Source organism: Cricetulus griseus, assembly GCF_003668045.3.
Source record: "Cricetulus griseus strain 17A/GY chromosome 1 unlocalized genomic scaffold, alternate assembly CriGri-PICRH-1.0 chr1_0, whole genome shotgun sequence".
Classification (NCBI taxonomy): domain Eukaryota; kingdom Metazoa; phylum Chordata; class Mammalia; order Rodentia; family Cricetidae; genus Cricetulus; species Cricetulus griseus.
Window position 1 is genome coordinate 274369146 of NW_023276806.1, and position 26381 is coordinate 274395526.

Consider the following 26381-nt stretch of genomic DNA (forward strand, 5'->3'; position numbering starts at 1 on the left):
CTGAGGCTTGCCTGCCTGCCTGTTTAGTCACTGGTTTCTTCATCTATAGTTGGGATTTTAGGGGTCAGTGACCTCTTTCAAAAAAAAAAACAAAAAGCAAAAAACAAAAAAACTGCTCAGTTGTGAAAAGACCTCATCTTCAGCGTTTGTTTTCTCTGTGTGTGTGTGTGTGTGTGTGTGTGTGTGTGTGTGTGTGTGTGTGTGTGTGATAAAGCTTGAGCAGTAATTTAACACTCAGTTTCTAAGCACTTCAATTAAAAATAGAGAATTGGCAAGATCAATTTGTAAACTGCCTTCACAAGCAGATCCCAGGATATCCTCTGGCTTATCCAGATTACTGGCCCACATACATGGATTTTAATTTTCTTTCCAGTTCCTAGGTTATGTGTGTCTAGAGATTTTTGGTCCTGCCATCTTGATGGACAGTGAAAATACATACCTCGACACTGTTAAAATTGTAGAGATTGGAATGGATGTCAGTTCATAATGGAAACAGTTGCCGGGCATTGGTGGTGCACGCCTTTAGTTCCAGGACAGCCTCCAAAGCCACAGAGAAACCCTGTCTCGAAAAAAACAAAACAAAAAAACAAAAAAAAAAAATGGAAACAGTTAATAGGATAATTCTTGGCTTCCTGAGGAGGATAGTTCTCATACCGTATCTGAGTGTTTGTGTGCATGGGTATAGGTGTCATCAGAGCACAGAGGTGTTGGACACCTGGAGCCTGAGTTACAGCACCTCCTATGGATGTGGGGTTACCTGCAAGATGAGTTACACTTAGGTTCACCTAGCTCCTTATGGTTTGTTTTCTTTTCTTTCTTTCTTTCTTTCTTTCTTTTGTTCTTTTTTTCTTTCAAGACAGGGTTAACTATCTCTTGTAGACCAGGCCGGTCTCAAACTCACAGAGATCCGCCTGCCTCTGCCTCCCGAGTGCTGGGATTTTGTTTTGTTTTGTTTTGTTTTGTTTTTTGAGACAGGGTTTCTCTGTGTAGCTTTGGAGCCTATCCTGGCACTCAATCTGGAGACCAGGCTGGCCTCGAACTCACAGAGATCCGCCTGGCTCTGCCTCCCGAGTGCTGGGATTAAAGGTGGGCACCACCAACCCCCGGCTAATGTAATCTTTTATAATTTATTTATTTATTTATTTTCTTTAAGGAGAAAAGAAGCCAGGTAGGGTGGTGGTGGTGCACATCTTTAATCCCAGCACTCTGGAGCCAGAGGCAGGATGATCTCTAAGTTCAAAGCCAGCCTGGTCAATAGGCTGATTTTCAGGACAGACAAAGCTACATGAAAAGAAGAACAAAACAGAAGAGTGTTGGCCTTTATGTGTGTACATGTACCAAGTGACAGTGCACCAAGGGACATGTCTGGTGCCCAAGGATGCCAGAAGGGGGCATCAGATGCCCTAGGACTGAAATTTCAGACAGCTGCCATTTGGCTCTGGAAATTGAGCCCAGGTCTTCTGGATAAGCATGCCATCCTAGCTTTTCTCTTTTCTTTTTTGAGAGTCTAATACTGTAACCCAGGATATCCTGCAACTTAGTCTCCCAAATGCTGTAAATATAAATTGAGCCAACTCTGTCCAGTCAGTTACTATCTGTATATTTACTTGGCAGTAAACATTCTGTTTCTTACATTATTAATTTATTAGCAAATGCCTTTCTAGTAGAGTACAAACGACTAATAATAATAATAACAATTTTTGTTGTTTTAGACTAAAAACACACCTGACCAAGCTTGGCAACAGCTGCAGATTCTCTTCAGAAGGAAGACTTTGCGAAGGACCCATGACTCTGTGTCCTGCTCCCTTACATCTTTTCCTATGCTACAGCCATGCCTCGGTCCAGCAATGCAAAGCCTTCCAAATCAGTCAGGATAGATCTACACAAAAAGGAAATCAGCCTAAAGAAGACATTAAAGCAGTCTGCCAAACATAAGTTGTCAGGGAAGATGAACTCTGGAAAATTGAAGGAATTAATTCAAAGAAGAGATGTTAAGAAAGAAACAGAAGACAAAACCTCCACACCCTCCAGAAGCCTTCTGACTAGAGCTGGGGCAGCCCGAATGAATGAGGATAGCACCCAAGACCTTTTTCAGAATCCAGAGTCCTTAACTTGCAAGGGGTTTACAATGGCTCTCCGCAGGACCTCTCTTAGCAGGCGACTTTCCCAGTGCCCAGTAGTTACATCCAAACCTAAGAAAGCGCCACCTTCTAAGAGTGTTTCAAAACCGCAGTGTAATCCTAATACCCAGGATGACAAGGTGGAACGCTCAGAAAATGATTCAGTCCCCAGCCAAGACCCCATCATGTCCCCAGACACAGAGAACCTCATTGATGAAGAGAGCTTATGTTTAGTTGAAGATGAAATCCAAGAGATAACCCAGTCTTGGCCTCAAAGGGTAGAAGAGTCCCAAAGGTGTCCTTCCACATATGAGAGTCCTGCAACAGATATGCTTTCTGGGCCACCGGAAGGGACACTCTGTGAAGGACTGCTCTCTCCTCAGACATCAGGTGATGTCAACACGTCCCCTCAGGATTGTGCTCCTTTGCCTCAAGGGTCAACTCCCGAAGTCACCCCTCAGAAAAACACTAGCAATCAGGTTGAAGACTTGGGGTCACAAGTAGAGAGTCTTAAGCTGCCAGAGCCTTCTCCCATTCCAATAGGAAATGAACATAATTGCTTTCCCACCTCCAGTTTTAAGATGCTACCTGAGTTGGATCTTAAAAACTGCATGTCTCTTGATGGGTCTATATATCCCACAGCACTGATAAAATTCCTTTTGGCAGGCTCACAGCCAGATATCCTTGGTGCTAAACCCCAAGAAGAAGAAACTCTCAAAACTAACCCAGATCAAGGTGGGTGCTGCCCAGATCAGTTTCTGGATGCCACCTCTGTCCTAGGACAAGCTTTCGGCACTTTCCCACCTCAGTGGGAGCTTCCTGGTGCTAACTTAGTTCCTGGTGAGGTCCTGGACAAGGTCTCAGACTCACCAGATCTTGGTGCTATTACTTTAGTAAACCAACAAGAAACTTTGAATGTAGATATGGGTACTTCCTCAGACTTGCCTATCTTCCTTCCTAACCCTTCAAATACAGTTGCTACCTACAGTACTCTTCCTCCTGGGCCTGAGCCCCACAACTATGCCTCCTGTGGGCTTGAGGTCCAAGGTGCTATACCGATTTTAACTTTGGACTCAGGATTTGCTCCCCAACCCCCACCAAACTCCGAGTTAAGTTCAATACCTCCAGTAATAGCTACAAACAGTATACAAGACAAGAAGCAGCTTTGTGCAAACCCTTCTCCAGCTAACACACAAGGGTTTACAATTGCCTCGGAGAACGGGCTCCAGAATGCTCCACTGGATCTTACCCGGGGCTCTCAGACTGCTCCCAGCAAATTGGAAGGAGGGATGATTTCTCAGGTCAACATGCCCAGCTCAGCTGATGTCAAAACCACAGGGATGTCTACACCAGTGACACAGGCCAGTGCCTCTTCTCTTTCACATAAACCTACACCGCCGACTGTGGAGAAGAAGAAGCGCAAGCCCTGTGGGGTCTGTGAGCCCTGCCAGCAGAAGACCAACTGTGGTGAATGTACCTACTGCAAGAACAGAAAGAATAGCCACCAGATCTGTAAGAAGAGGAAGTGTGAGGTGCTCAAAAAGAGGCCAGATGCCACCTCAGGAGTACAGGTGAGGGAGCACGTATCCCCACACACAACCCCAGCCCCGCCCCGCCCCGCCTTTCCCCGATTGCTATCTGTAAGAACTTGTGAATGGTATCCTGTGGTGGAGTGATGCTGGAAATTGAACCTAGGGCTTCCAGCAAGTTAAGCGTGTTCACTTCACTACCCTTAACCTTCTTCCTCAACCTTTACCTAAATCTTTTTGTTGTTGTTGTTGTATGTAGCTAGGTGAGGATTACATAATCTCAAGTCCTGCATTAGGTAGTTAAGGACTGCCTGACGTGCCTGCACCAGGTTCTGGGCACACCTGCATGAATGTGGTACAGAGAAACTCATGCAGACAGGGTTTCTGTGGCTTTGATGTCTGTCCTGGAACTTTTTTTTTTTTTTTTTTAAGATTTATTTATTATGTGTACAGTGTTCTGTCTGCATGTTGCCTGCAGGCCAGAGGAGGGCACCAGATCTCATTACAGATAGTTGTGAGCCACCATGTGGTTGCTGGGAATTGAACTCAGGACCCTTGGAAGAACAAGCAATGCTCTTAACCACTGAGCCATCTCTCCAGCCCCTTACTGGAACTTTTTGTAGACCAAGCTGTTCTGCAGCTCACAGTAATCATTAATCCCTCTTTCTCAGCCGCACAAGTGCTGGGATCAAAGGCATGTGCCACCACTGCCTAGTTCTTTATTTTTATAATTTATTTACTTTATGTGTTTTGGTGTTTTGCCCGAATGTATATGTCAGTGTGAGGGTGTTGGATTTCCTGGAACTGGAGTTACAGATAGTTGTGAGCTGCCATGTAGGTACTGGGAATTGAACCCTGGTCCTCTGGAAGAGCAGCCAGTTCTCTTAACCACTGAGCTACCTCTCTAGAACCAATTTCCTTCTTTTGCTTCTGAAATGCTTAGTGTGTACTATGCCTGGCTGAACTCCTGGACTTTTATTATATTAGATGGACCATAGTCTCTTAGCATTATTCAATTTGAGGGATTGAATCTGTTTGCATGTTAACATGTATTCTTCTAATGATTCATATACCCCAGTCCCTTTTATTTAGTACCCAAATTATCTCAAAATCAGCACAGCAGTAGCTTGAGCCATTGTATTCTGGCATAATACTGTGCTGACATTGTGTATGCGCTCTTTACTGCTCCAGAGCCCAAGCCAGTTGTTTATCAAAGTGGAGTTAGTTGGTTTTAGTGGAGAACTGCAGCTGGGAACCACTACTTTGATGATAAAAATATTATTGCAATGTTAGGTTTTTATGGGGACCAAGGAGACGGATCATTGACTACGGTGCTTCAACTCTGACAACCTCATGCTATCCCTGGGAACCATACGGCAGAGGGAGAGAACCGAGGTCCTCTGACCTCCATTTTTTGCACCATGATGTGCAGGCCAGCCTACCAGTAAATGTTTTTGTTTTGTTTTATTTTGTTTTGCAACAGGGTTTCTCTGTGTAGCCTTGGCTGTCCTGGAACTAGCTCTCTATATAGACCACGCTGGCCTCAAACAAACCTGTCTGCCTCTGCCTCCCAAGTGCTCCACCAGCACTGCCCAGCTCCGGTATATAAAATGTAGTAAATTTCAAGAAGTCATAATTTGTTTTGAGACAAGGGCTGGCCTCAAAACTCACTATGTGGAAGACTGGCCTTTACTTGCTCATTTTCCTGCCTCTACTTCCCAACTCCCCATTGGGTAAGGTCATGCTCCCTTTGCTTTTGTTTTGTGAGACAATGTATCACTCATTGTGCTGCACAGGTTGGCCTGAATCTAACAGCATCCTCCTTGCCTCAAGATCTGGCTAGTGTGGGCACACCTTTTAAAAAACCCAGCACCACCAAGAAGCAGAGAGGGAGAGAGAAGGAGGGATAGGGAAAGGCAGACAAGAGAGGGGGAGGGAGGGAGGGAGAGACAGAGAGAGGAGAAAGAGACAATAAGCAGCTTTTATGATAGGACAGGCAAGCCCAAACAAACCCTTTCTTCTTGGAGTTGGTTTTGGTCAGCATTTGGCCAGTATAGCCAAATGGGTGAGCTCCTGGTTCACCAAGAGACTCTGTTTCAAAACACAAGGTAGATGGCTCCTGAGGAACAGCTTAGGTTAACATGACCTCTGGCCTCCACACATGCTTCACACAGTAACTTGGAAGCATCAGGGGACACTCACCAGTTCTTCTCGTCTGTGCAGAAGAAATTTTGCCTAAGTGTTGTAAAAAAAAGCTGGTTTGTTCCCAGGTGAAACAGAATTCTCTTGGTTTCCATTGAGATAACCATGAGAACAGCCATTTTCTTCTCTGTGTATTAAGAAGCTTTTGGTGTCTCTGTGTTTTTAGATATTTCTGTTCTATCTACAGCTTGCTTTTATGTCATCATATGCAAACCTTTTGTTGTTGTTGTTTTGTTTTTTTTGTTTTTGGAGACAGGGTTTCTCTGTGTAGCTTTGGAGCCTATCCTGGCACTCGCTCAGGCTGGCCTTGAACTCACAGAGATCTGCCTGCCTTTGCCCCCCGAGTGCTGGGATTAAAGGTGTGCGCCACCAACGCCCGGCCGCAAACCTATTTTGTTAAAGAGCAAAAGTGAGGTCAGGACAGGAGGAAATGGGAGTGCAGGACAAGGGGATGTTGGATACAGTGTGAATGGGATGCACACAGCAAACAATACTTGCCTTTGTGTGTGAATCTCTTCTTAGAGAGCTAATTTGCAAGATTTGTTTACTGAGTACCAGAAATTGAAACAATTTATATAAGGTTTGCCTATTTTTCTGCATGTGAGTGTTTGCTTGCATGTAATGTAAGTACACTGCGTGCATGTTGCCCACAGGTCAGAAGAGAGCTTTAGACCCCCTAGAACTGGAGTGTTATAGACAGCCATGAGCCACCATGTGGATGCCAATAATGGAAGCCAGGTCCTCTCTGCAAGTGCAGCAACCATGCTGAACCTCTGAGCCATCTCTCTAGCCTCTGAACCTTAAAATTTTTGAGATGGGGTTTCTCTGAAGCCCTAGCCTGGTCTACAAGAACTAGTTCCAGGACAAGCCTCTAAAACCACAGAGAAACCCTGTCTTGAGAAAACAAAACAAAACAAAAAACCCAAACAACAACAACAAAAAAAAAAAAAAAACCAACAGCCAAGCCAGGTGTGCTGACTTAAGGCTGCAATCCCAGCTCCTCGTAAGTGGATATAGGAGTTATTCTATTCTCAGTCATTCTCAGACAGGATCTCAAATAGCCCAGGTTGGCCTCAAACTTGCCATGTAGCCAAGGACCGTGAACTTCTCATCTTTCTGTATCTACTCTCTATATTACTGGGATTACAGGTGTGTGCCAACATGTGTTGCTGCAGCTGGAACGTGGGGACTTATGTAGGTTAGACAAGCACTCTGCTAACTGCTACACCTGCACCTCAATTCTCAGTGAAGAGGAAAGTAGGTCTGGCTTTTTTCTAGTGGGGAATAACTGAAACCAACAAAGGCTAATTTATTGCAGAGATTTATGAAGGGTTTCACAGGATAGACAAGGACAGTTTTAATATCTTTGCAGTCTTATTAACAAATGTAAACATTTTAAGAGTGTGTGTGAGAGAGGGAGGGAGAGGAGGGAGGGAAAAGAGATACCATAGCACAGCATGTTCTGAGCGTCACAGCCCATATGTGGAGGTCAGAGGACAACCTTCCCAGGAGTCTTCATCTTGTGGGTATTGGGTTGTCCAGCTGGTTGTGTGTGTGTGTGTGTGTGTGTGTGTGAGACTTTCTTTAGTATTTTCAATGTTGAATCTCATAACATTGCCCAGGCTTGTGAGCTTCCTGTGTCTAGAGGGTATATCCAGTGCCTGGCTTTCACTATAATTATGTTTCACGTGGCAATTCTGTTTAACATGACAATTAATGGTGTCACATTCCTTATGCTGTGCTGTGATCTTCTGCCCCTCCTTTTGAAGTGTTTTCATGTTGAGCTTGGTGACTTAATCTTAGTACTCAGGAGGATTGGTGACAGGATCAGTTAGGCTCATAACTTCAGGACCACCCTGGGTAACATAGAGAACCTATCCTACCTCATTTTAAAAATTGAGTTCTCCTTTTATTGAATGCCAAGAGTCCTTATGTTCTAGACATTAGAATGTGTAATTCTAGTTGGGATGCTGGGTTTTGGTAGGGGTGTGTGTGTGTGTGTGTGTGTGTGTGTGTGTGTGTGTGTGTCCCCTTGGGTGCTAGCAAATGAATCCAAGTCCCCCTCAGGAATGCTAGATGACTGCTTTACTATTGAGATACAGGCCCGGCCTATTTAATGTTATTCTTGGAAGCACAAAAACTTGGTCTGCAGTGCTTATTTATTAACTAGTAATTCACAAGACCCTGAGTTCAGTCCCCAGCAATGAAAACAAAAACAAAACAAAAGCTTCCCTGTCTGTCGTTTGTTGTCCTGTGTTTCCTGGCATCAAAAATTATGATGTTGTGTGTGTTAGGCAATTGCCACTCAAACAGCTCTAAAATGTTGTTAGTTTTTATTTTATTTTATTTTATTTTATTTTATTTAATCTATACAGTTCCCTGGTTGTTTTAGCCGAACATTTTTCATCCAGGATTACACAGTGAAATTAAAACCTCATATGAACTCATAACTGCTCTTGGTCCCATGTGGCAGGTTTGTGGGGCTAGGATTTTTTTTTTTTTTTTAATGTCTCTTCATTTCTTTCCCCATTGTGCCTGGTGGGTACCAGAACCCAGCAGAGGTGGTTGCCATATAGATGTTGGTTGAATTCAGTGATCATAGTATGGAACTGTATGAATATAGTGAATATTGGTTTCTGTGTTTTTCCTTTTTTTGTTATTTTGTTTTCTTTTGGAAAAGGGTCTCACTGTATTCCTGGCTGGCCCGGAACTTGTTCTTGCTCTCATTTTAGCCACTGAAGTTCTGGGATTACAGGTATGTCCTGTCAAAAGCCGGCAATATTGGTGTGTTGGAACAGGCTGATAATTTGTGCATTTAGTATTTATTGGGTCTCCAATGTTGCATTAAACACTTGACACATTTAATCTTACAGCAGTCCTCTGCAAGACTTTCTGCTTCCAGCTACTTAAGTAAGCAGCCAGATGACTTGCCTAAGGCTGTAGTTGATGTGGAATCAGGATGTGGTTTGGGAGGTCTGTTCATTTTATCCTTCATCTCTCTGAGCTGGGGTGATAAGTAGACCATGAGGGCTGGAGGAGCAGAACCCAGCAGCAGCCTGGTTGAGGGACAGTCACTGAAGGAGATGCTTTGGAATCCTAAATTCCTTTTCAGGTATAAAAATACTTACCGTTGTGCATTGAATTTGTGTGTACAAGCTTGTATAGAGGACAGAGGTCAACAGGAATGTCTTCCTCACTTCCTTAGACTGGCTAGTTTCTTAATGTCTGCCTCCCCAGTGCTAAGATTACAGCCACTTCTTAAAAAAAAAAAAAGTCTTGTGTGTGGGTGGGGTGGCAGGGTGGTGCTCAGGATTCACAGTGGAGCCCGGAGCTTGAGAAGGAACATTCTTCTCAGCAGTCTTGATACCAGATTTATCTGGGAGTTTCTGAGAACACAGACTTTTTTTTTTCCCTTTAGTCTTATGACCCAGTGCTAGGATTAAAGGCCTACACCACCACTGCCCAGCATGGAAATAAAGAACATTGTTTTAATTGTTTATTACGTTTTTTCATTTGTACTCAGTCTTATTAATCATGGACAGCCATAATTCTCCAATGACATAATGACACAGGCTCCAAGTCAGGGGTGCTCAATTTAATAATGGCACCAGTGGAGTGTGGACACTTCCAAGGACATACTTATCTTGTATAAGAGTGCATTGCCCCTACCCTCAAGATGAGGTTAGCATATCTTTTAGTTCAGAGCCAGCCTCATGTCTCAATAAATAGGAGGGGGTGGGGGAGAAATTCCACATTAACAGCTTTGGAGGACTTGAGCCATCACTCAGTGCGCTTGCTGGTATTGCAGGGAATCTGGGTTCCAAGCAACCACAAGACAAACCACAGCAATCCCTAATTTCAGTTTTCAGGGCAATCCTACCCCCTATTTGTGATTTCCACATGCCCTAGAAACACGTGATTTATAGATATACATGCAAACAAAGCACACACACACACAAAAGTACTGTTCAAATTGTTTTTTGTTTGTTTGTTTGTTTGAGATGGGGTTTCTATGTGTAGCTTTGGAGCATGATCTGGAACTTGCTCTGTAGACCAGGCTGGCCTGGAACTCAGAGAATGGGCCTGCCTCCCAAGTGCTGGGATCAAAGGCATGTACTACCACCTCCCGCTTGTTTTTTGTTTTTGTTTTTTTAACTAAGCTGTTTCTGATGGAAATAAGGCAATTTAAAAAAGATTTACATCAAGTCTGCACTGTTAAGTAGTTGTAAGGTTGGGATCAGCACTGCTGGGTGTTCTCCCTGATTTCTGATTTCTGAACCCAGACCTCAACATGTGCACTGGATGTACTCCAATGCTCTGTCTACTAAGATACCAATTATCTTTTAAGGTGGCCTGTGGCAAACAGCTCTGGTTTATTTTCTTGTTCAGGCAAGCCTTTCTGCTCCTGACACCTACAAGCTATCCCTGAAGGCTTTGCATTGCAAAGTCTTAAACGATCACCCTTCCATGTCCAGAAATGGAGCAAGCATTGGGGGGGGGGCATTTATTTATTTATTTATTTTGTGGAGTAAGAATGTCAAAGTTTAGCTATGTAGCCCAGGTTGGCCAATCAAGTTCATGAGTGCTTTGAATTATTTTATTTCAATATATATTACTACTGTGTGTGTGTGTGTGTGTCTGACTCAGTGTATGCCACCTGTGTTTGGGTGCCTGGAGGCCAGAAGAGGAGGGGGCATCAGATGCCCTGGAGCTGAGTAACAGGCAGGTGGTTGAGAGCAGTCTGAAGTAGATGCCAAGGAACCAAACTCAGGTCCAAGAGCAGCAAGCTGTCTCTCCGGCTCCTATTCATATATCTTAGTAAGTACCTGGATGACATTAAACTTTCAGTGGTTGAAATCCAACCATATAACATTTCTAGACCTGGGGTAAGAGTTTTGGGGTTCCACTATAAATATATATAGGTGTTCTTTAGAAACAAGGTCTCTTTCAGCTTAGGTCAGCCCCTCCATTCACTATGTAACAAAGGATGGCCTCAAATTTGCAAGCCTCTAAACTCCTAAATGTTGAAAATACAGGACTAAGCCAACCATTCTGAGCTTATTTCTGTTTCTTCCACATTTGTTTCTTCCCCTGAGAAACAATTCTTTTCTGGAGGTTTGGGGGCATATTGAGACAAAGGTGACTCCATGCAGCTATGTCTGGCCTGGAACTTGCTATCTCAAGTCATGAGATTAAAGGTGTGAGCTAACACAGTTGGCCCAGCACAAAACGACAAAAATATATATATATATATATATATATATATATATATTATATATATATATTTCTCTGTGTAGTCCTGGCTGTCCTGGAATTCACTCTGTAGACCAGGCTGGTCTTTAACTAACAGAGATCTCCCTGATGGAACCAAAAGGGGATACCACCATACCAGGCTCCCAAAGCAAATGTAGGACTCAAACACTTAATTTTTAGGTTCTCATTTGCCTTACAAGTTGACTCTAAATAATGATGGGGGTGGTTCTCTGGAGTCATGATTTAATATTCATTTGTTACATATGTAATGTATATATATATGGGGATGTGCAAAGGCATTAATGTAGAATCCAAGATAAACTTGTGTTAGCTGGGTGCTGGTCACTCGTGCTTTTTTAATTCCAGCATTTGGGAGGCAGAGGCCAGCCTGGTCTACAGAATGAGTTCCAGGACAGCCAGGACTGTCACACAGAGAAACCCTGTCTTGAGAAACCAAAAAACAATCATTTAAAAAAAAAAACAAAAAAACAACTCACTGTTATCTAAGCTCAGAACAACACCCTCATCCTACCCTAGAGGTTTGATAATACTGGGAGTCAGTCAGTGTGGCTCTGGGCACTTCCATACTTTTATTTATTAACTAACTTTTCAGAACAGTGCATGTTTCTACAGTCCCTCAAGTCACCAAGTGCAGTGTTGTGTGTGTTCTCAAGAATCTCATGTAGCATACCTACTTACTAAGCATGAACTATTTTGTGGGTATCACAGTTAATACATTCATTATATATACATACATACATATATATATATATGTCATGGTATATAGTGTCATGGTGACTTACTTAATATTTAGGAATCAATGGGAAAGATACTGCTTTTTACAGTAACCCCTGGGAGAAAGGCAAGGCGCTCTATCTAGTAAAGCATGGCCTGCCCTGAGTGATTGGTTTATGGCCTTCCGCATGGCTGATGGCAGAATGCTCTGGTAGTAACTTGTAAACAAAAAAAAGACAAAACATAGGACCCTTGAGGTGGTTCAGAGAGTAAAGAAAAGCGTTCAAGCCTGACTTAAAACTAGCCCTTTGAACTCCATGTTATGGAATGTTTGCCCATACAAACATATGCATGCAAATAAATGCTTAATAATGTAAAGAAGGCCTGGTATTAGTGGTGCATGCCTTTAATCCCAGCACTCAGTGGGCAGAGGCAGGCAGATCTCTGTGAGTTCGAGTCCAGCCTGGTCTATAGAGTTCCAGGACAGGCTCCAAAGCCATACAGAGAAACCCTGTCTCAAAAATAATATAAAGGACAAAGAAACTGATGTCCTTCAAGGTTGAACTTTTCACAACTTCAGCTAAATGATGAATATGTGTTGTCCATGAGTTCTCCCAACCTGGCCATACATTTTCACCTGCTTCATGGTTGCTTTGACTCCTCACAGAGCACCAACCCCAACTCCCCAGACAAGGTTTCTCTGGGTAGCCTTGGCTGTCCTGGAACTCACACTGTTAGCCAGGTTGCCCTTGAACTCAGATCTGCCTGCCTCTGCCTCCCCCAGCACTGGGATTGATTATAGGCGTGTGTCAGTCAATGCATCCATTTCCCCAGAGGTTCTTAGTATATGCTTGCTGTGTTTGCACTGGTGTTATGGTTAGGTTAGAATCCCTTGATTTTGGTTTAATAAAAAACTGAACACCGTGGTTAGGGTGTGCACCTTTCTTCTTGCTTCTGTGTGCTTCTCTCTCTCTCTCTCTCTCTCTCTCTCTCTCTCTCTCTCTCCTCCTCCCTCCCTCCCTTCCTTCCTTCCTTTTTCTTCCTTCCATTCTTTCAGATAGAATCTTGTTATATACAACTATGGCTGGCCTGGTATTTGCTATGTGTCCTAGGTTGACCTTGAACTCATTGTAGTGCTCCTGTCTCAGTTTCCCCAGGATGCTTCCAGTGCAGGCACGGGCATGTTCTTGTTGTATGATTATTTGAAGACAGGGTCTCATTCTAGTTGAAGCTCCTGCCTCAGCCTCCAGAGTGGTAGTTAGTCAAAAGTGTTGTCACCATGTTTAGTTTCGGTAGACTTTTTTTTTTCCTACTCATGTGTGAATTAGTCAAAATTTGTGGATGGCAGGTCACTTCCAGGGGCATGTTAAGTTGGAAATCTGTGAACAGGGGAGTATGTAGCTCATTAATAGAGCATTTGCTTTAACATGCAGGAGGCCCTGGGCTCAAGCCATAGCATAAATAAATAAATAAATAAATAAATAAATAAGAAAGCAACACATGCTGTGCAAGGAACGTGAGCTTTCATGGCAGCCTCAGAGCCTCAGAGGGGAGGGTGATGAAACACAGGCCTTCCGGCCCTCACTCACTTCTGAATTTCTGGTTGTGGGAATCTGTTCTGAATCCAACTGCAAGTGGAAAACCCATTTTTGGCCTCACAGCCAGGCAAGCCATCCTGCCAATACTGCAAATGTACTGCAGAAACTTTAGCCCCAGGAGGCAGGAACTTGGGCTTGCTTCCCAAGATCTGTGCAGCTGTCAAGGTGGCTGGGATGGGACTGTGATCTGTCCCTGTACAGCTTTTTGGCAGTGACCTTGGGACTAGCCCTACTTGAAACAGCCACTCTGGTCCTCTGCCACTAGAGTCTTTTCGGCTGTTATAAGAAGCGCAAGGAAGCTAACAGGAGGGAGACTGCTCTGGGTCCTGCCTTTCCTGGTGTCTGACAGGTGTCATGTGCTGCCAGAGTCTAATGGCCACCACCCCCTGAGATGGGTGCAGTCCAGGTGTGTGCGCATGCATACGTGCATAGGTGCATACGTGCATACATTGAGGGTATTGGTAGCATGGTCACCCCTGGCTCAGGTTCAGCGTCTGGGGAAGTGGGTGGTTGACTCCTAAGATGGTGTGCAGGCAGGCTCCACCTGGGAGCCTAGTTGGCGGCTCTGGAGAGAGAGAGAGGCTTTGTTGCAATTGATCTTAGGAGAAGAGCCAGAAATGCCCCTTTCCCCCAAAGGTTCCGGTTGGAGTCTGCCGCGAATTTCTTTGGCCACTGAAGGTCACCAGCTTACAGTTTTCCATCTGTGTAGTCACCGAGAGAGTGGCAAGTGTATCTTGAAAACGCCACCCCCTTTATGTGCACATCCTGCCCTGTTTCTCTTCTAAGTGGCTGATTATATAGATTTTGTCCAACTTTGTTGTTGGACATTTATTGACAGAAATCAAATCGTTGTTTCTCTGCCAAGCGCCGCCGGCTGCGCCGAGGTGTGGTTCCCAGGAATGAGACACACAGCCCAACAGCTGAGCCTGCGCTGTCCTCACTTAACCTCCCTGCCTTCAATATCGCCAATATTTAGTCTTTCCTTATAAAGTCAAAATGCACAATACCTTTCAGGGTTGCTGTGAGCCCCGATGCCCCCTTAGGCTCAGGGCTATCTCCTGCCGGGTGGTACAGAGTAGCGCGCCCCTCCCTGCGCCAACTTGCCCTGGTGCCACCCAGAGGTTCCTGCTCAGGGAGACTCCGCCATCGATCTGATGGTAGCGACCTGGGGGATTTGCGAACGTTGTCTCTTGCAGAAGCCTCCTGTGATTTCGGTGGCGGCGACCAGATCCTCTGCAGAGAACTCCATGTCGCAGCTTGTGGCTGCCTGTGTCCTGTGGTGAGAGCCCAGCCTCACAGGAGATCCTTTGTCTGGGATAGCGCTAGGCTGCGAAGATCACTTTGGAGTCTCTAAGCTCTGCCTTGCCATTGGCTGCACTCTTTGTGGGGCTGTTTTTGCAAAAGGCATGCCCAGCACGTCTACAGTGCTGGCAGGCCAGGGCTGCCTTTAAACACCATGATAATGATACCAAAAGCAGTTTGCAGAACTGCTCTCTGTGGAGGCTTCCTCTGCAGAAGCAGGCAAGATGGCTACCTCGTGGGCTTCGCCGTGAAGAATGCAGAGGCTAATTAAGAAAGACTTTTAGGGGGAAAAGAGACATTTCCCTCCATCTTTATTTATGCAAGGTTGTTGTTTTTTTTTTTTTCCAGTGACTTTTAAAGTATACATTTTACATGAGCTATTCAGGGACTGACTGACTAATATGTTGATGGCATTAAATGGCAGAAGTAGTTTTTACAGAGAAGTAGCAAAAAAAAAATTGGGGGGGTGGAAGGGTGGGAGCTGATATATATGTATATATAAGTATCATATATATCACATTTTAATGGAGGCTCATCTCAATTTTACTTTTTTAAATTTTAGGTTACAAAAGAAAACAAGAGGCCCCAGAGGGAAACGAAGCCCAAAGTTTCAAAGGTAATCAGCTGTTGATTAAATGATATTATCCTTTTCCATTTCATATAGTATTTTTTCTGTCACCTGAGGGTGAATTTGCAGGACAGTGGATGTGGATTCTCCCAGGTTGTCAGTGGATACATGTATTTTTCACTCAACCAAAAGTCTCCTTCTCCCTCCTCCCTCCCTCCCTCCATGCCCACATTAGTTAGCATCCTTTAAACTCAGTTTCTTGCAAGTCAACAGAAGAAAAAGTTTATATGCATAGTGTTAAGTAATTCCTTCTCCTGGCCAGCTCCTTTTCACCTGCATCTGTGGCGATGCACCCGGTGGACTTCAGCTCCATAATAGAGAAGTTGACAGCTATGATTCATTGTTTTGTTTTTTTAAACATCCAGAAAATACTATTGTAAAATCTTATTTTTCCCCCAAAAGTGGGGGAAGGGGGATCCTTAATGCATGGAGACCTTATAGCTAAACTCTAATTGCTCAATATGAAGTACTCACTGTGTCATCTTTAGTTTTGGCTGCCTTAGATTTTAAGGAATTAGCATCTATATAGATTGCATGCTGATATAAATTGTATGCTGAGAGTTCACCAGTAAACCGGATTTGGCTGTTATCTCGGAATCTGTTTGCAGCTTTGTTCATGGTATTTGGAAGAGTTAATTTAAAAGCCTAAAGTCTCACGAGAAGTCCAAGGCTAGCATTAGCCTAGAAAATTGCTTACAGGTTTATGATTTCAAGTGCTATACAGCAATACTATAAATGTTAGCAAGCCTTTAATTTGTAGAGGAAATACTTAAGCAGTAAAACCACTGGTCTATAGAATTGTTCTGTATGTTTAATGTTAAAGGACTTAAATAATCATAGCTTTGTGTTTGCAAATAAAGTTTCAGCCCTCCAGCATGCCGAATTGTGGCAGATTCTGATCTCATTGGCTGTCCTGTTGTGTCCATTGGAAATTCTGGCACTGATAGCTAGACATTGCCTATTGCCTGGCTCGCTGGTTTTACTGACCACCTTGAGGTTTCCGTTTCCTGTGGGCATGCAGAAAGGGCATGAACATTATTCATCAAACGAGAAGTGCTTACTAGAAATTGACCACAGAGTCAGCAAAGTGGGTAGGCTCTGTGAAATGAGTGCAGCTCATTTCATGAGTCCTAGACAGATCAAGTAGGGCTTGTTGTTTGTAGGTACATTAAACTACCTTTTTCTTCTATCCACCCACAACCTATTATAGCTCCCAAGTATAGACTGTCACTGACTTTTAATTCCTCTATGGCCTTTTATGTGTGTCCTTTTCAGGCATTAAATTGTTAACTGAGAATGTTATTGGGTTGTCTTGGTATGCACCTGTAATTCTAGCAGTTTGGAGGTGAAAGCAGAAGGGTTAGGCATTCAGGGCCAGCCTCAGCTACATAGTAAGTTTGAGGTTAGCCTGGGTTACTTGAGACCCTGTCTTTTTTTTGCCAGCCCTAGATGTCACAGAGATCTGTCCTCCTCTGTCTCCCCAGTGCTGGGACCCTGTCTTAAAACCATAAAGAAACAATTTTAGTGTTGATGTTATAGATTGCTCATAAATGGGTAGGGTGTGTGCGAAGCAGACTGCATGCAGAACTAATTGTTCCCTAAGTTCCATCCTTGTTAGGCTGTGGGAGGTCATTTAATTCCATTTTGTTAATCTATGCATGTCTGTCACCTGTTACCTGTTCAGTAAATGCAGCATGTGTTTCTTTGGGGACTCATGCAGCAGATTGTGATCCTTTTATTTTTTTTGGGGGGGGGGCACTTATTTTTTTAAATTAAGTGTCTGTGGGTTGCCTAATTTCTTTTGTCCCAGGAAGGACTGAATTCTTGATTACTAGCCATCTATAATTGGTGTCTGTTGAAAAATAGTAGAGATTGGCATAAACAACAAAACCAGTATATATTTTTACTGGAATGAAAATGTTTCTTTGCGACGTGGGGGTGGGGCTTGAAACAGTTTATCTTTGTAGACCAGGCTGGCCTCAGGGCCACCTGGCTCTGTCTGGAAAGTACTGGGACTAAAAGTTTGCACCATTACCACCTGGCTGATAATGTTATTTAGAATATATATATATATATATATATATATATATATATATATATATATATATTTCTGGGAATGTGCAAATGAGTGCAGGTAACCATGGAGTCCCGAAGAGGGTGTCAGATCTCCAAGCACTGAGTGACAGTTGGTTCTGAGCCACTTGGTATGGGTGAAACTGAGATGGGTGCCCTTAACTGCTGAACCAGTTCTTCAGTCCTTTTATTCTTTTTCTTTTCTTTTTCCTATTTTAAAATGTTTCTTTTCTTTAAGACAGGATTTCGCCACATAACACAGGGTGGCATGGAAGTTGCTGTGTTGCCCACACTTATTTCAAACTCCAAATCTTCTTGTCTCAGACTTCTAAAGCTAGAATTTCCAACATGAGACAATATTTCTGGCTAAACTGAATGTGTTTAATGTTGGGGTTTGAAAATTTTTTCTTTTTCTCCTTTTTCTTTCTGGAACCTAATTTTCTCTATAGTCTTGGCTGTTGCTCTGTAGACCAGAACTCACAGAGATCCACCTGCCTCTGAGTATTGGGATTAAAGGCTTGACCAATTAGGACCCAGCCCCGCCCCTTTGGGGGGGGTGTTCCAGACAGGGTTTCCCTGTGGGTTTGGGGGCTGTCCTGGAACTAGCTCTTGTAAACCAGGCTGGTCTCAAACTCACAGAGATCCACCTGCCTCTGCCTCCAGAGTGCTGGGATTAAAGGCCCGCGCCACCAACGCCCAGCTAAGGACAGTGTATCTTAAAGGTTCTATTTGACTGGACCCTATTCAGGGGCTCGGGATGGGACTCTGCTGATGGGATTCGTCGCCTGTCCTCTTTGCAAAGATGGTATTGTGCCAAAGACCTGTTACACTTAGATTCACTCTGACCCCTTAGACATTCAAATATCCCAGGTCCCCTGCCATAATGGATGGGGCAAATGACTGATTTTTTTTTTTTCCTCATTATCATCTAACTGTCTACTAGGCAGTTAGATGTGGAACCTGATGATGGGGGAAACCGAAATTAATGTGTGCGTTACATCCTGATCAGAACATAGCAACTCTTGAGTTCACGTGAAGGGCTATTATCTCATCTCTGCGCCCGCCCCCCCCCGCCCCTTTTTAAGACAAGACATCACTCTGTAGACCAGGTTGGCCTGTAACTCATAAAGATCCACCTGCCTCTGCCTACTAAGTGCTGAGATTAAAGGTGTGAGCAACCATGCCTGGCTTTGTTCTGATTGGGTTCTATTTTTTATGTATATTAATCTTTTAAAATGTTCATTGACATATTAATTGTACATAATGCATTATGATTCTCCATTATGTAAATGCACATACATCTGCAGAGGCCAGAAGTCCCTGTTGAGTCTTTCTCAACTCTTACAGTTTATTTTCCAGACAAGGCCTCTTATTGAACATCAACTAAGCCCCTGGCTCCACCTCCCAGCACTGGGGAGAGATGTTACAAGTGGTGTTGGGGTCCTGAATGCTGGTCCTCATGCTTGCCCAGTAAGCGATTTGCCCAACTGGAGCATCCCCATCGACCTCCTTATAACATGCCATACATGAACTCACCCTCCCATTTCTGTGTCCCTCCCACTCCTCCTAAGTAGCTCCCTTTAGGCAGTGTTTCAGCATGTGTGGCCTTGGCTAGCCTAGAACTTGCTATATAGACTAGACTAGATTGGTCCCAAACCCAGAGAGCCTTCTGTCTTCACTTCTTCATGAGTGCTGGGATTAAAGGTACTGCTCCATGCACTGCTTGTGCACGAGCCTGTAGAGGTGAGAAGAGATCTCCCATGCAAGTTTAGATCCTATGGAACCTTAGTTACAGATGTTTGTGAGCCACCATATGGGTGCTGGGAATGGACCCAGGTCCTCTGAAACGCGACAAGTGCTCTTGGGAGCCACTGTCTAGCCCCATCTCCCTAAGGACTTTTATTTGCTCGTATGGTGATGTATGTCTAAAATTACCAACACATGGAGGTTTAAGCCAGTATCTGTAATCCCAGCATGTGGGAATCAGAGTTCAATCCCGGACTCCACTTCCAAAAGCTGTCCACTGGTCCCCATATGCCCGGAAGTAGGATGGTGGGGTGGGGAGGGTAGTAAGTGAGGCTAATTATGGGGGGATATGATTAAAGCATATTACTCATTTGTGAAGTTACGGTTTTTAAAATGGACCAAAACCAGGATTGTGGAGATAGTAGCATCGGTGAGGCAGGCTGAAGTCAAGCCTATGCCGGCTTCACAACTTACCTGTAAGTCCAAAACCATCTCAAACCATGTGGGTATTCTGGGGAAGGTGCAAATAACAACAGTCTTCACTTGGATCCTATTCCTTCATCACCAGGGGACATTTTCTAGTACCTGGTTATAAAACAAAAGTACTCCCATTATTTGAAATAACTGGGAGAATAGAACAATGTCAATGAGTATTTTAAACCAGGAATTGGTCTGCAGGATCAGCTTCTGAAGAAGTGATCTTATATCAACTGTCCTTCCTTGATGATGCTGATAAGGAGAAACAAGAGTGGGGGCTGGGACGAAGAGGACACTGGGCTTGCGTCACACCATCTGAAGACAGGGCACTTGCATATCGTATCTATGTATTCATGAAAGCATGGTCTTTTTTTTTTTCAGATGCAAGCAGTTTATTTTTTTTTAATTTTATTTGAAAGCATGGTCTTGAATGGCACAATTTTCAGAATATTTAGAACTATCTATTCCCTTGCCTCATTTGAATGTTCCATAAATGTTTCTTTCTGAGTAATCATATTAACAATTATGGCTAAATGTTTTTCAAGTACATACAAAAAGATGGGACCACAATGGTGTGTTTGTAGTGTGTATACACACACACACACACACACACACACACACACACACACACACAGCCCAATGTGTTTCCTGCCACTACTAGATTAGGAACAACAAGGCCAACAAGGAAAGGCAAGCCAAAAAGCTAAAAAAAAAAAAAAAAAGAAAAAGTGAATAAATTATAAGCTGTGCTCACTGCTTGGAAGGAAAGAAAAGTAAGACGTGGTGCTTTTTAGGTTTTTGTTTCATAGTGTTTTGAAACAGGATGCAGGGTGGTTACCAGAATTATCAGTTGTATCTTTGAGACATACTATTTCCTTCACTTTTCAATTGTTACTATGTGTTCTAGGGCTACATTACATAGACTTGATACAATTTTATTTTGAAATGTTTTAATCTGTTCTAAATGTAAGAATATAACAGAATAGCTAAGGATGTCCCACACCTACTTACTTGCAACAATGTTTACTTTTATTTTAGTTGGGTTTTCCAAGACAGGGTTTCTTTGTGTAGCTTTTGCTGTCCTGGAACTAGCTTTGTAAAGGTGTTGCACACCTTTAATCCCAGGACTCGGGAGGCAGAGGCAGGCGATATCTCTATGAGTTCGAGGCCAGCCTGGTCTCCAGAGCGAGTGCCAGGATAGGCTCCAAAGCTACAAAGAAAAACCCTGTCTCGGGGAAAAAAAAAAAAAGGTGTGCAACACCACTACCCAGCTAAATTTTCTTTTAAATGATTTTTTATTTTTATTTTCTGTTCATTGGTAGTATGTATGTCTATGGATCCCCAGGAACTGGAGTCACAGGCCATTATGAGCTTCCTATGTGGGTGCTGGAAATTGAATTTGTCTCTTTTGAAAGCACAGCAAGTACTCATAACCACTGAGCTATGTCTGCAGCCCATTGAAAGAAATATGGTGGCTGGGGGTGGGTGATAGTTGTTATTGGTGACACACTCCTTTAATCCCAATATTATTCAGTGGGCAGACCAGGACAGTAAGAGCTACATAGTGAGACCCTGTCTGTATCACCAAAAATGAATAAAAGAATGAAAGAATGGTAAAAGAATGTGGTGGTGGTGGTGGTGGGGAGACAGACAGACAGAGACAGAAGCATTGTGACCAGACTTCCCATGATGTAATGATACCACTTGACATGATAACCTTGTTCTCTGTTGGAGAAAAGAGGAAAGTTTGGGTTTGTTTGTTTGTTTGTTTGTTTGTTTTGGTTTTTCTAGACAGGGTTTCTCTGTGTAGCTTTGGAGCCTATCCTGGCACTCGCTCTGGAGACCAGGCTGGTCTCGAACTCACAGAGATCTACCTGCCTCTGCCTCCTGAGTGCTGGGATTAAAGGCGTGAACCACCAACGCCCAGCTAAGTGGAAAGTTTTTCTATAGATAAAGCTCACAGTTCTAGGCATGAAATCTCAGACTTCCACATGTAAGGGTCTAGTGGGAAGGAACTCTGGGAAGTGCTGGGATGAGGTGGTGGCATACACCTTTAATCTCAGTACTTTTAATCCCAACATTGGGAGGTAGGGGGATCTCTGAGAGTTTGAGGCCAGCCTGGTTGGTCTACAGAGCTAGTTCCAGGACAGGCTCCAAAGCTACACAGAGAAACCCTGTCTCGACACCCCCCCCCCAAAAAAAAAATCAGCTAGCCAGCCAGCAGTGGTCCCCCAGGGGGCAGATTTCTGTAAATTCAAAGCCAACCTGGTCCATAGAGTTAGTTCTAGGACAGCCAGGGCTGTTAAACAGAGAAACCCTGTCTTGAAAAACCCAATAATCTTCTCACTGAAATCTATTCTAAAAAAGAAATGGCAGTTTAGCTGGGCATGATAGTTATCCCACCACTGTAGAAGTTGAAAATAAGAGGAAGCCAGCTTGCTCTATGTATAGTTGAGACCATAGGGATGTAGCTCAGTCTGTAGAATGCTCATTGCTTAAGAGTGTGAACAAAACCTTGGCTCCATTCCCAATACCTCACAAAACAAATGTGGTGGCATACATCTGTAATACTAGCACTCTAATCCTAATCCCACCACTGAGAAGGTAGGTATCTTGGAGGCAGAAAAAGCAGGTTCCAGGTTATCCTGTTATATATTGAATTCTAAGCTATTCTGAATTACACGAGACCTTTATGAAACTAACACAAACACACATATGTGTGAGGCTAGGAGAGAATAATTTAACACAGAAAGGGGTTGTGTGTGTGTAACTTCAATGCAGTCAGCTTGTCACAGGCTGTTTAGGCCACATGCTGTGCAGCAATCTTTGTTCACAGGCGCACACAGGGTTTTTGCTTTTGCATACCCAGAACTGTAACAAACCATTTTGCCTAGAAATGATCAGACCAATTTCAGGGCTGGATTCTCAGTAAACCTGCCCGAGTGTAACTATTTGTTTACCACAGCATTGTGAAATTTCTAATAATCTAAGATGCAGGTCCAACTAACTGTGTGCTGGCTTGCACCTGTTATCCCAGCCCTGGAGAGGCTAGGAGAGAATGATTACTCTGAGGTTGAGGCCATCCTGGCAACCTCCTGAGAATCCGGCTAGCCAGGCTATAAACTACTCTGTGTCCATCCTGTGGTTTCTAGGAATTATTGTAGAGAATTGGAGTAAATACAAGGCAAGTGGGGATGAATGTACCACAGGAGATCTTTTTTCAGGCTATTCAAAAATAGCTGTCTTTCTTTGTTCACAGGTGTGTGTGTGTGTGTGTGTGTCTGTCTGTCTGTCTGTCTGTCTGTCTGTCTGTCTGTCTGTCTGAAGCCTAGAAGTCTGTGTTCAGAGTTTTGGTTCCCACCCCATGGCCCCCCCACTTCATTTTTTGAAGCATTGAACCTGGAGCTCACAGATTGGCTGGGCTGGCCAGCCAGTGAGCTCTAAGAGTCAGCCTGTCTCCAAGCCACATGTCTCCTAGTGCTATTGTTACAGACATGCTTGCACAATAAGCACCTTAGGGACTTAAGCATCTCCCAGTCTTGTACTTGTTCTGATAGTGCTAGATTCGTGATACCAGAGGTCACCTTTCTTAGTATATTGTTTCCTACATATTTAATATAGTAATTCAACTGTGAGACACAAATAATTTCAATAAATATTTGTTAAGCATGAACTCTATTGGCTTTAATTCATTTTCAGTTATAAAGATGTAGTAGAATGTCTTTGGCATTTATCTTTCTAAAATTACATTTATTTGAGGGGATTGGTGGCTGTGTGCCAACTTGAAGTTGTGGAGGTCTAAGAGCAGCTTGTAGGAATCATTTCTGAACCATCTCTGTCCTGTCTCTTGACAGTTTTCATAGTATAGTCCAGTCCTAGTAGCTGAGACTCCTCTTGCACTCACAATCCTTCTACCTTGTCCACTCAACTGTTAAGATTAGAAGTGTGCACCAACTGCTTGGAATAGCTTGTTGGTTTTTCTAGACTGGGTTTCTCTGTGTAGCCTTGTCTTTCAGGAACTCACTCTGTAGACCAGGCTGGCCTTGAACTCACAAAGATCCAACCAAGAGCTGGTATTAAAGGCATGTGCCACCACCCCCTGACTCTTCATCATTGTCTTCATCGTTGTTGTTGTATCATAAGTGATAAAGGATCAGGGCTACTGTCCTGGCATCCTTGCTGTGTGGGTCAGAGTCTGTCCTTAACATATTTTACACTCCAGTACTTCTATTCCTTAATCTCAGCATCTTTCAAAACCATGCACCTCTCTGATTCTGCCCTTTGTTAGGTCTGTGAACCTCCAATCATTTCATTATTGCTTTGTGTGTTTGCATAGAAGCCAGAGGATTACTTGAGTCACTTCTCTATTATGTATTCCTAAGGCCTGAACTCAGGCGTGTGTTCCTGGCATTAGTTGTCCCCATCCACTGAACCATCTCACTAGATTTATTTTGTTCTTTCATTTTTTAAAAGATTTTATTATGTGTACAGTGTTCTGCCTGCATGTCAGAAGAGGCAATCAGATCTCATGACAGATGATGGTTGGGAGTCACCATGTGGTTGCTGGGAATTGAACTCAAGACCTCTGGAAGAGTAGTCAGTGCTCTTAATCTCTGAGCCATCTCTCCAGCCCCTTCCATTTCATATTTTATTTCTGGTTGAAAGTATGCCTGTGGGTGAGGTCCTTTGTTATGAGCTCTAAGGAACTTTTTTCTTCCTTTTTTTAAAAAAAAAATACTTATTTATTCATGTATTTATGTGTATGAGTGCTCTGTCTTCATGCACACCAGAAGATGGAATCTGATCCCATTATAGATGGTTGTGAGCCATCATGTGGTTGCTGGGAATCGAACTCAGGACCTCTGGAAGAACAGACAAGTGCTCTTAAACACCGAGCCATCTCTCTAGCCCCCCAAGGAGCTTTTGAAATAGTTGGAAATGGAATAAACAGCTGTAAGTGGGCAGGGAGACAGGATATTGTTCTTCTGGCATAGAAATGGCAAATATCTTTAGTTTTGAAGAATGGATAATAGGGCATGGTTTTAGCACACTGGTAGAATGATCATCTAGGAAGCTCAAAGCTATAGGTTGCACCTTCATTATTTTTGTTTGTTTGGGACAGGATCTTGTCATAGCCCTAGAGCTCACTATATAGACCATAGATCTGCCACCATGCCTCAAAACAGTTGTTTTTGGAACCAGGTCAGAGGCCAAGCTGGCCTCCCATCAGGTCACATCTCTCTTGTACACAATCTAAACCTGGAATTAACAGGCATGAGTCAACCACTTAGCCTGTGGCTCTAGTTAAATTTCAGATGACTGTAGCTGTGAAGCTATAGTTAGGTTACAACAGTGGCAACCTAGACAGTATGGAATATGAAACAGACTTCATTCTTCCTTTATCTGCCTTTTGCTACCCCTACTGGCCATGAAATGCAGAACACAAGAAAGAATCCCAGCTTGGAAAATGGGAGAACCCCTCATCCTGACCAGCCACTTCTCCAGACCTGGGTGGTGGCAGCTCTGAGGGAACGATTTGCCACTGGTGAAGATAACAAAGTAAGAGCATCAAGGGTTCCTCTGGCAGACACAGGAAACAAACACAACGAAATACCTCAGGACCCCTCTCAGAAATGTATTTGTTTGCCAAGCCCAAAGCTTATCCAGGGGTTGGCAAGTTAGCTCAGTGATAGCATAGGCAAGGCCTTATGTTCTGTAAGGAAAAGGAAAGATTCGCCAGGTTTGCACTTTGTAACTCTGATTTTCCTGGAACTCACTATGTAGGCCAGGTTGGCCTTTGCCATTTGAGTGCTGGGACTGAAGGTGTGCACCACTTAGACGCGCGTGCGCACACGCGCGCACACACATACACACACACAGAGAGAGAGAGAGAGAGAGAGAGAGAGAGAGAGAGAGAGAGAGAGAGAGAGAGAGAGAGAGAGAGATATTTAAATATCTTTCAAAGCCCAGGCCCATGTACTCTCAGCTGGCTGTTGTGTTTTCTTGGGTAATAGTCCTTCTGATGGGTTTCTGTCTCTTGGTCCTTGGATCTAGAAGAAAATGTGTGTCTCTTCAAGAAATCTATCCTGGCCTGGAAGTTCTGATCCTCCTGCCTCAGCCTTTGGATGGATGGGTCTAATCCCCAAACATGGGGATTACATACATGCAAAGGAACATTTTGCATGGCGTGGTTGCATGTTTTTGTAATTCTAGAATTTTGGAGTCTCAGGCCAGAAGATGGAAGAGATTTTAATTAAACCTAGCCTATATAGTGGCACTATTTCAAAGCAAAACAAAATACAAAAAAACTAATCTTGAAAGATGTCAAAAAACAATATAATTAAAAAAATTTTCCACTTTCCTGTTTTCATGTCCTTGGATATTGTGTGGGATTATTTTGGTTTTTTGAGACAGGGTTTTCCTGTGTGGCCTTGGGTGTCCTTGAACTCTCTGTAGAGCAGGATGGTGCTGAACTCAGATGACTGCTTGGGTACCCTGAGTGCTGGGATTGAAGGTGTGTGCCACCACAGCTTAGCAAGTGTGGGCGTTTTCAAAGCAAGTGGATATGTAATGTATATATAGATGACATTAAATGTCATTGCTATTTGAATTTTATTTTAATTGCCAAATTATAGTTGGATATATTTGTTTTTTTCTATGAAAAATTGAATCTTCATACACTTATTTTCCTTCGAGACAGTGTTTCTCTGTAACAGCT

General features: G+C 43.4%; 1 protein-coding gene across 1 annotated transcript in view; it reads left to right on the forward strand.

Moving 5' to 3' along the window:
• Positions 1-1831: 1831 nt before the first annotated feature.
• Positions 1832-26381, forward strand: part of Tet1 (tet methylcytosine dioxygenase 1) — a 62886-nt gene continuing 38336 nt past the window's right edge. The window contains exons 1-2 of the mRNA XM_035451950.1: positions 1832-3691; positions 15302-15355. Coding sequence (XP_035307841.1) covers positions 1832-3691; positions 15302-15355 — 1914 coding nt within the window. The remainder of the gene's footprint in view (positions 3692-15301; positions 15356-26381) is intronic.